Genomic DNA, 10,663 nt, shown 5'->3' with positions numbered 1-10,663 from the left:
CTTAAGCTTGGAAACACGAAACAACCACAGGCGTGTTCAAGTCTGCATCTTTATCAGCCCCCACCACGGTCACAGTCTGCTCTCCCAGGACAGTGAGTACAGTGATCCAGTGCAGGCTACAGAACTTGAATCAGGCCCTGAGTGAGTGCCCTGGAGCCCATTCTCCATCCGGGCTCCTCGGAGCCGGGCAGCTGGGGGTGAGGACAGCTAAAGGGCATAACCCCAAGCTGGGGGCCCAGGTAGGTCTCAGCTGTGTTGGGGAGGACAGGGGTCCAGTACCACCACTGGAGTCCAGATCCTATACCTGACATGACATAAATAAAAAAATAAATAGTCTGGCATTTTTCCCCATCCCTTCCCATTATAAAAACACAAAGTCCTCAGAGCTGGGCCTTTTGGCCTTGAGTAGACGTCCTGTGCAAGGTAGCCGCAGCGTGGGCTGGGAGAGCTGGGTGCAAAGGGCATCCAGGCTGTGGTCCTGAGCGTGGCCCTCAGCCACTGTGAACATGGGGTAGCGTTCTGTGACTGAGGAGGAGCTGAGGATCTGTAGGATGGAGGAGAGAGGTGTCAGTCAGTCAGCTTTCAGAACTGCGCCATGCATAACTGGCTCGCTTATAAATGGCTGACCCCCAAATGCCCCCAAACAGTGGCCAAGCTTTTCAGATCTATTCTGGGCTGAGCTTCCTAGTGGTGGATGAAATCCCCTGGACTGAAGTAGTCCTTGATGTACTTGTGCTGTCGAGCATGAGTGGCTTGTTACTGTGAGTGTCTGCTACCTCTAAGATCATACCCCATGATGGTAGCTCACCCTCATCAGCTCCGAGCAGAGTGTTTCAAACTCCTTCCGGTTCCCAGCGTAGAACCCCACCGTACAGCTGGGGTCCATCTTGGCAAAGGCCATCTTGCGTGGTGAGGTGCAGTGAAAGGACTGGGCAGATAAGAGAGGTTTGAGGGACCCCAGTTTTGTGCCCATACCTGCCACCCCCATCCAAAGCCACCAACCAGCTCACCTCCAGGGGGAAGTTGGCCTGGCTGACATCCACTGTGGGCTGGCAGTAGTGAGGATCCAGGTAGAGCAGAAAGTCATCTGGTGGGGGAAGGAGACTGAGTAAACTAAGGTGGACAGGAAGGCAGAGGGTTGTGACCTAAGAAAGTGGGTTCTGCCTTACCTTGATAGCCAATGAAGTACAGTGAATGCCGGGGTTTGCCCCCCATAATTCCCAGGCAGAGTTCTGAGCGCAGAAGCTCCTGTAGAAGAGAGGCTGGCATCAGACAGGAGCTCAGCACACCAAGCTGGTACCTAGATCCTTTGAAGCCAGGGAATCGAGTGGGGCAGCCATCAGCCTAACCAGCCCAGTCTGGTGGCACTAAGATTTCTAGAGCAGAAAAGCCTTAGCTGCTGGTGTGAAGACCTTAGAGAGAGGGAGGGAGAAAGGACCATAACTTCTTACAGGGTTTATTTAATTCTGTTTTTCTGTAGCCTTGGCTGTCCTGGAACTCACTGTAGACCAGGCTGGCCTGAACCTCAAGCCCACCTGCCTCTGCCTCCCAAGTGCTGGAATTAAAGGGTGAGTGAGCCCCTATGTTTCTGTGCCCCAAGTGCAGTACTGGAAGAGGGTGTCAGCTCCCTGGAGTTATAGGCAGTGTGAGCAGCTGGTGTGTGCTAAGTAACACTCTGGACCTTTCCAAAGAGCAGTGTCCCCTCCTAACCACTAAACTACTTCTCTAACCCAATGATTCACAACCTTATGTTGTGGTGACCCCCAAACCAGTTATTTTTAATTGCCACTTCATTACTGTCATTTTGGCACTATTGTGAATTGTTATGTAAATATCTGTTTTCCAGTGGTCTTAGGCAACTACTGTGAAAGGGTCATTTGACACACACACACACACCCAAATGGGTGTCATGATCCAAAGGTTGAGAACCACTGTTGAAAGATCTAACAGAGATCCACATGCCTCTATCCCCACAATTCCTGGGATTAAAGGCTCCACTACACCTGGTGCTTTTCCTAATCAGAGACTCTCATATAGCCAAGGCTTGCCTAAAACTTCTGATCCTCCCTGTCTCTACTGCCTCCCAAATCCTAGCTACAGTGACAGGTCTGTACCAAGAGGACAGACAAATACTTGAGTTAGTCTCCCTGTGTAGCCCAGGCTGCCCTTCCACTCTAGATTCTCCTGCCTTAACTCCAGGGTGCCGGGATGGAAATCTGATCTTACATGTGGGCTCTGACAGTCTGCCTCACCCACTGAGAGCCAGAACATGAAGTGAGGAGAGACCCGGAGGGAAGGCGACAGATGATACATGGCTTTGGCTACAGGGAGAACTTGGTGTTTTATTTGAGTGCAGACTTGCCAGAGGGTTTCTGCTTGAGACTGACTGTCATGTCCTCTTTCCCTGGGACACTTCTCTAGTTCATGTGCCTTCTAGAAGGTCCTCCTGCCTCCCAAGTGCTGCTTTTGATAAGAAAATACATTTGTGTGCTGGGATTGAACTGTGTGCTGCCTGGCACACACCTTGAGCTTCTTCCCCAGTCTTCCAGAGCAGTTCAGCTTGTTTTCAGGTCCACTCTACCTGACACACTTAGAGCTCTGGCTCATGTCACTGGTTGAATCCCAGTCCTCATGGTAGCCAGTGGACTAGTTGCAGCTATGTCACTAATGGGTAGCACCAAGTGAGGACCTGCATTCAAGCCCCAGAGCCTGTGACAGAAGCCTGCTAGTATGTGCCTGCAATTGTCTCAGAAAACTGATGGGGGCTGGGGAGATGGCTCTAAGGATAAGAGCACTTGCTCACCAATCATGAGGACCTGAGTTCAAAACATTAGCACCAAAAGACCAAAACAGCACCTGTGTAAAACCCTGGGCATGGTGACACATGACTGTGGGGGCAAAAATGTGGTATCACTAGGGACTGCTGGCTGCCACCCCAGCTCCAGGGCTAGTGAGAGAGACCCTGTCACAAAGGAATAACAGAATGACAGAGTAGGTACCCTGTGTCTTCTCACTTCTGTGTGTGCACACCCATTTACATATATCTGTATATACCATATACACTTACATAACAGAAGAGGACACTTATGCGTGTGTGCATGCTCACGCACACTCTCACATGCGAACACACATAGGTCCCAAAGAATGACACCCATGGCTGACATGTTAAGTGTGAAGGCCCCTAGGCAGAGGTGCTCCATCACAAGGTGCCTACCTTCACACAGGGCACATACACAGGGTTAAGGGTCTCCCCACCCAGTCGTACAGGCACCAGGATGACAACAGACTTCCACTCCGCTGTGGGATCTGGCCAGGACACCAGGCGTGCCACATCTGCCTTGTACACTGCAGAGACAGGGCAGCAGGTCACCTTTCTACCAAGGCTTCTAACTCTAGGAGCACACTGTCATCACCCTTGCAACTCCTGGTGAGCAATGCAGTTCTCATCTGCAGAGACTTTCTAGTCCAAGACAATCCTGGGACCTCCAGGCAAGCACTGACTACCCCATGAGCAGGAAGAGTGAGTGAGGGCCTAAGGTTCATGGGGTCCAGGCTGGCCTAGAACACTACATAGCCAGGATGACTGTGAGGCCTGGCCATCCTGGATTACCTCTCATGGGCTGAGACTGCCACCAAACTGGTTTTATACCGTGTTAAGCATGAAACCCAAGGCTTTATGCATGTCAGGGAATTGCTTTCCCTACCAGATGAGCCATAATCTTAGCAACACGGATTCTGAGCAGGCATCAGCAAGCCCCACTTCAAACTGTTTCTTGTGGTGCTGGGGATAAATGCCAGAGCCTGGCTATCAATGTGTCTTCTTTACAATTTAACTACAGTTCTCAGCCCCACCCAGCCCCAGCCTGTGTGTGCATGGATGGTGCACATTCACATGTGTGTATGGGTGCACAACCTGTGTGCAAACTGAGGTCACAGGGCAACCTCTGTCCCTCAGGAACACCCCCATCTTATATTTGACAGGGTTTCTCACTGCCTTGAGGCTAGAAAACCAGATGAGGCTGGCTGCCAGAGAGCCCCACAGATCACCGTCTGCCTCCGCTACCACGCCTTGGCTCTGGTGATGGAAACAACGGAGCTACCTCCTCAGTCCTCATAAAAACACAACCCCTTTTTTCGAGACAGGGTCTCACTCTACAGCTCTGGCTGTCCTGGAAGTCCTCATGTAGACTGGAGTGGAGTAGAACTAGCGGCCTCTACCTCAAATGTCAGAGTTAAAGGTAGCCGCCTCTTAAACTGCAATCCCCCATAGGCTCAGGCAGGAGAGTCTAAGTTCAACATCATACTCATCATTTTTTTAGGTTTTTCAAGACTTGGTGTCTCCGCGTGGTCTTGGCTGTCCTGGAGCTCACACTGTAGAGCAGGCTGGCCTCAAACCCTCAGAGATCTGCCCGTCTCCCAAGTGCTGGGATCAAAGGCATCCACCACCATCACCTCTCGGTCTCATACTTCTTACACGCTAGCTTGGAGGCCAGCCTGAGCTACAAGAGACCCTAAGTTAATAAAAACAAAGCTATATTAATATAATTAGCTGACCTGGAAGAAAGCAATGGCTAACATTGGGACACCCTCCATAAGCACTGTTTTGATTAATTTAGTTGTATATGTCACATGTGGGTCAGTTTTCTCCTTCAACCATGTGGGCTCGGGAGATCCAATCCATGTTATCAGGCTTGGCTGCAAAAACCTTCACTAGCCAAGCCTTCATTGGGCTAGCCCTTTTGTAAAAAATATAATATTATTATTGTGTATCTGAGGGTTTATATGTCAAAGCACAAAACTGGCGGTCAAAGAAAGGTGCAGGGTTCAGACTCGAGCTGTCAGGCTTTTGCAGCAAGCCCCTTCAGTCACTGAGCCATCTTGTGAACCCTGGGTTTTATGATTCAGTGAGTCACTGAACCCTCTGCCAGCTTGTGAGCCTGAGAATACCAGACTGGCTAAGAATCAGGATAGTTTGGTGGAGTTAAAGCGAACAGGGCTGATGGGATAGCCAGGCAAGCGAAGGCACCTGCTGCCATCTCTGGAACCCACAGGACAGGACCCACTCCCCAAGGTCACGTGCACCTTGCTACAGGCCTCCCCCCCACACACATAAATAAAGGTGTTCTTTTTTAAAGTGAGACTGGAATGAGGAAGGGTGGAGGAGGGTCTCCTGTCTGAAACCTTTCATTCTGACTTCCTAGACTTTGCAGAGGCAGGAGAGGGAACCTTTATCCCAAAACTTGCATCAGCCCCTGAGAAATCAGGGCTTTGGGTAGCACTGGTTCCAGGTAGAAGTTTGTTCCCAACCTTACCTGTGCAGTCCTGAGAGACATACACCACCAGGCGGGTGACTTCTGAGCAACTCTCCACAGCTTTCCTGGGGGCAGGAAAGCAAACATGCTTGAGTTCCTGTGGTCACCAGCAGCTCCCATCTTCCCTGCAGTGAGTCTCACCTGAGGATGTGTGCCACCACAGAGGGTCCGTACCAGTCTCCTGCCTTCTTGCCAGAGCTCTGCCCAAGATCCACTAGCCGATGCAGACCAAAGGGGGCCTGAGGATGATCAGCAAACCAGGAAACAATCCGCCGGTGCCAACGATCCTGTTCCATATCCAGTGCACCCTGGGTCCATCGCGGGGGACGACGACCAGGCCCTCGGTATCGACTGGGAGAGGCTGGCCCTGGCATCTCAGAGGAAGCCAATCCTGCGCCCTCCACCCACCTCCAGTCTGAGGAAGAGATGAAACTGAGAGCTAAACGTGTACACTTGCAGCCAAACTTCACACAAAATTCCTACTTCCCTCACATTTGACTCGGAACTCTAATACTCATGGGAATTCCAAACTGCCTACTTGTTTTGTTTTGGTGAGACCAGGTGTCGGTATAACAGCCCAGGCTGTCCTGGAACTCATTCTGTAGAGGAGTCTCAAACTCACTGAGATTGGCCTACCTCTGCCTTCCAAGTGCTGGGATTAAAGGCCCTGCTCCACCAAACCCTGCCAAACACTTTTTTTTCCTTTTAAATAAAGGTTTATTTTTAGCCTATGTGCAGGAGTGTTTTGCCTCCAGGATTTAAGAGCTCTGTGAAAGCCTGGTGCTCAATATTCCAGAAGAGGGTGTCAGATACCAGGAAACTGTAATTACCTATGGTTGTGAGTAGGTAACTCACATGTGAGTGCTGGAAATCAAACCTGGGTCCTCTGCGAAAGTAGCAAGTGATCTTAACAGCAGAGCCATTTCTGTAACTCTTATTTACTTACTTACTATGTATTTATTTTGTTTTTCAAGGCAGGGCTTTTCTGTGTAACAACTATGGCTGTTCTGGAACCCACTTTGTAGACCAGGCTGGCTTCAAACTCAGAGAAATCTGCCTGCCTCTGCCTATGTACTAGGATTAAAGGCGTTATGGCAAATGCCTAATTAATTTTGAGACAGCTTCTTGTATAGCCTTTGGAAATAATTTTGAACTGTTTTTCCTAACTCCCCCAAGTACTTGCTAGGTTTACAGGCAGACACCACTTAAGATCTTGTTTTCCTGATACATACATACATATATAATATATATATGTGTGTGTGTGTGTGTGTGTGTGTGTGTGTCACACACACATATTTATGTCAAACACACATACACATCTCTGACTGGCCTAAACTCAATATGTATACCAGACCAGATACTGTATCTCAAAATTCTGTTCAGCCTCCCAGGCTCTGGGATTCCAATGCACTGTTCAACTCTCAGGTTGCGACAGCTTTAAAGTGCTGCCCCAGACACCTGGCACTGGCAGGCTACGCAGGCTACTTATACACAACTCACCTCTAGGCAGAAAATGCAGGAGCAGACCCTGGGCCAGCATCATCTGACCACTTCGTAACATACATCCCCAGCCACAGTCTGAGGTCAGGCTGCCTCCAGCTAGGGGTGGGAAGTCCCGGCGGTATGTGAGCCACAGTCGAGATACAAAGTCCCTTTGAAACCGCTGGATGTCACCTATGAGAACCAACTCGTCAGCCTGGCAACCAAGGAAAGCCCTAGGAGACTTTCCCTCCCCTGGTCCCAGATTTGACACCTCACCCTCTCCCTCGAAGTGGTAGCATCGCCCACAGAGATGAACACTGGAGATCTTGCTGAAGCTGGTCCGGCTTTTAACTGCCCAACCTGGGAAGACACAGGGTAGCTCCCAGCAATTTAAAGCACTCAAGTACCAGCAATGGGCCTTCCATTCCCCAGTGGTAAAATGAGCCTGATCCTAGCAGAGATGTCAGGGGGCAGGCTCTGCAGAACCCATGCCACACCACATCTGTCTAGAACACAAGTGGGACTTAATCACATCTTCAAAAGGTTCACTATCCACCCAGGGAGCCAGGGCCATTCTATCCTGACTGTTGTTGGGTTTGCTGTAAATGTATAAAGCACATTCTTGTTCTGTGTATATCAGCTTGTGTATGTATGTGGACAAGCACCACAGCTTGGGTCTGGAATATAGAAAATTTGCAGGAGTTGGTTCTCTTCTTCCACCATCAGGGTCCAGGCTGGAGCCGAGGTCCTCAAGCTTGGTGGCAAATGTCTTTAACTACCACTAGCCTTTTTCCAATTAAAAAAAAAAAAAAAAAAAAAAAAGCCCACTGGTGTTTTGCCTGCATGTATGTCCCTGTGAGGGTATTAGAGCTCATGAAACAGAGTTACAGACAGTTGTGAATTGCCATGTGGGTGCTGGTAACTGAACTTGGGTCCTCTGGAGGAGCAGCTAGGGCTGCTGAGTAGTCTCTTTAGGACCCCTACTTCCGATTTTCGAGAGAGAGAGAGTCTCATGAGGAGCTCAAGTCAGTCTGGAACTCATTATGTAGCCTAGGCTAGGCTAAAACTCTTGGTAAACCTCCTGCCTCAGCATCCCAAGTACCGGGATTACAGTTGTGAACTACCATCTGCTAGCGCTATTCTTACTATTACACCTATTTTATGAAGGGCAGTAAACAGACTGAAAGAAAGCAAGGAATTTGGCCAAGGTCAAACAGGTGTGACAGGCGGGGCTTGAAAACCATCTAAGTCCAGGACTGGAAAGGGCAGAGGACCTGAGGGTGACTCCTGGGTGGGATCATCCCCAGGACAGAGTAAAGGTTCGGTTTCCTTTGCTCTGACCCCTCTGACACCCTTGACCCGTGCACCCCCTCCTCACCATACTTGACGTTGTTCCAGGCTGTCAGGAACTTGGCTTTGAACTTGTCCACCTCGTCAGGCTCCGCGGGGTCCGTCCCAGATGAGCCGAGAGCTGCCACTCCGGACCCCGAAGGTCCGAGGTTGCTGGGATCCGGGATCCGGGTTTGTCCCCTCGGCCGGCGACAATCGGGCCGGCGCGCGTCCTCTGGGCTCCCGCTGCGGTACTGCGCCGCGGCCGGCGACACGGAGTTCATGGACGAGCCGGGAAGAAGGACGCAGGTGTCCCCTGAGGTCCGGGGAACTGCGAACGCTCAGGGCCAGCCCCGCGGCCAGAACAGCGTTACTCTATACCCAGAGCCGAGCTCCCGGGTCCGGCTCTAGTCGCACCAGGTATCCGGAGTGCCGCAGCCAGCGCCATCTTGGTGGCCCAAGCACCCGGATACGGTGGGCTTGGTCAGAGAGCAAGCCACGCCCTCCCCTGTCAGCCTCCCCAGGACTCGCCACACCCTCCTAATCTCACCGCGCAGGCGCAAGGGAGTCCCGGGGCCCTTATCTGAGACCAATGGGTCAGTCCCTGAGAAGATCACGCCCATTGTCACCCCTTTCTAAAGCCTTGCAGACCCTCGTTATGGATGACACTTCAAACTGCGGACGCCAGACCTCTTCTCGCTCCAGAGCGTTGATTTCCCCTCCCTGCCACTTAAATCCCACTGCAGTGGAAATTCAATGTTCTGGGTGCGACACCTGGGGTTTGTCATTCCGGTGGAGAGCTCGAATCCACGTAAGATGCTTAAGTCTCTTCTCATCTTCCATCCCAAGGGTTGAAAAGACCAAACGCAGGTTCCCATAGAATTGGGCCATCTGAAGGTCCTTTTCCAATATTTTGAAACGGGCTCTCACTTAGACCTGTCTATCCTGAGGAGGGCACATTCCGAGTATGCAAGCCCTGCTTAGCTCCTGTCACACGCCCAGAAGATATGACCTCAGCTGCAGTGAAATTTGAGAGCCCAGGCAGAGAACACACTGTGTAGCTTTGGCTGGCCTCCAACTCTTGGCTGCCCATCTGCTTCAGCCTCCCAAGTGCCAGGAGACTCTAAGAGTGAGCATTCTGTGGAAGGAGCTGAGTTGATAGGCCTAGTATGCATGAGGTCCTATGTTCTATTCTCAGAAACCAGGGGTAGCGGTGCATGCAATCCAAGTCTCAGGGGGCAGACGCAGGAGCGCAGCGTTTGAGGCCAGAACAAAAGAGACTGTGAACACAACAGAGTTTATCAACCCAGAACAGATGTCACCCTGGGTGTGACTTTTTTTTTAAAGATTTATTTATTATATATAGATGGTTGTGAGCCAGCATGTGGTTGCTGGGATTTGAACTCAGGATCTCTGGAAGAGCAGTCAATGTTCTTAACCACTGAACCATCTCTCTAGCTCAGGGGATGTGACCTCTATCCTTGGCCCTAATACCCCATTGGTCATGATTCTCTATGCCTCAGTTTCCTCCTGAGAAAAATTTGAGGGAGTTATTTGTACAACTATAAAAGAAAAACAATTTTGGTATTTTTAAATGAATATTTATTTATTTAATATGAGTACACTATAGCTGTCTTCACACACACCAGAAGAAGACATTAAATCCCATTATAGATAGTTGTGAGTCATCCTGTGATTGCTGAGATTTGAACTCAGGACCTCTGGAAGAGCAGTCTCTTAACCGCTAAGCCAGCTCTCCAGCCATAATTTTGGTATTTTGAGACCTGATCTCATGTAACCCAGGTTGGCCTTGAACTTACAAGCTATGTAGCTGAGGATGGTCTTGAATTTGCCTATTATTTATTCATTACATTTCTTTCTCTCTCTCTCTCTCTCTCTCTCTCTCTCTCTCTCTCTCTCTCTCTCTCTTCCTCTCTCTCTGTGTGTGTGTCTGTGTGTGTGTGTGTACATGCGTGCACATCCTTGCCACATTTCTTGTGTGGCAGTCAGAGGACAACACTTGGAAGTCACCTTTGTTCTTCTACCACAGGAGTCCTAGGGACTGAACTCAGGTCATCAGGCCTAACAGCAAACACCTCTTTACCTGCTACTCTGTCCTGAATTTATGATCCTTTCTCCACCTCCAGAGTGCTGAGGTTACAAGCATACATGTCCTCCTGCCTGGCTCTAACTGAATCTTCATACAACTGATAGATAGCCAAGGAAAGATACCATCCCAAAGAGGGAGAAGGGTGGTGGGCTGTTAGAAAGTAAGATGTCAGACTGGAGAGATGGCTCAGTGGTTAAGAGCACTGACTACTCTTCCAGAGGTCCTGAGTTCAATTCCCAGCAACCACATGGTGGCTCACAACCATCTGTAATGGGATCCGATGCCCTCTTCTGGTGTGTCTGAAGACAGCTACAGTGTATTTACATACATAAAATAAATAAATCTTGTTTTTAAAAAAAGAGAGAAAGAAAGTAAGATTTTTTTTTTTATATAGAATGGGAGAAGATGCAACCTCATTTATAGTTGAATT

The 10,663-nt window shown here is 49.9% G+C and overlaps 1 protein-coding gene across 1 annotated transcript; it reads right to left on the bottom strand.

Moving 5' to 3' along the window:
* Positions 1–29: 29 nt before the first annotated feature.
* ATG4D (autophagy related 4D cysteine peptidase) lies at positions 30–8,586 on the bottom strand. The gene is made up of 10 exons (XM_080930739.1): positions 8,173–8,586; positions 7,071–7,154; positions 6,813–6,986; positions 5,454–5,727; positions 5,313–5,377; positions 3,215–3,345; positions 1,170–1,248; positions 1,011–1,087; positions 809–928; positions 30–544 (listed from the first exon to the last, which is right to left on the bottom strand). Exons 1-10 carry the CDS (start codon positions 8,405–8,407, stop codon positions 362–364), a joined length of 1,422 nt encoding a protein of 473 aa, XP_080786865.1. The 5' UTR covers positions 8,408–8,586; the 3' UTR covers positions 30–361.
* Between the last annotated feature and the right edge of the window lie 2,077 nt (positions 8,587–10,663).

Source organism: Micromys minutus, assembly GCF_963924665.1.
Source record: "Micromys minutus genome assembly, chromosome: 16".
Lineage (NCBI taxonomy): Eukaryota > Metazoa > Chordata > Mammalia > Rodentia > Muridae > Micromys > Micromys minutus.
Note: the sequence above shows the minus strand (reverse complement) of the source record. Positions and strands in the feature narration are given on the sequence as shown.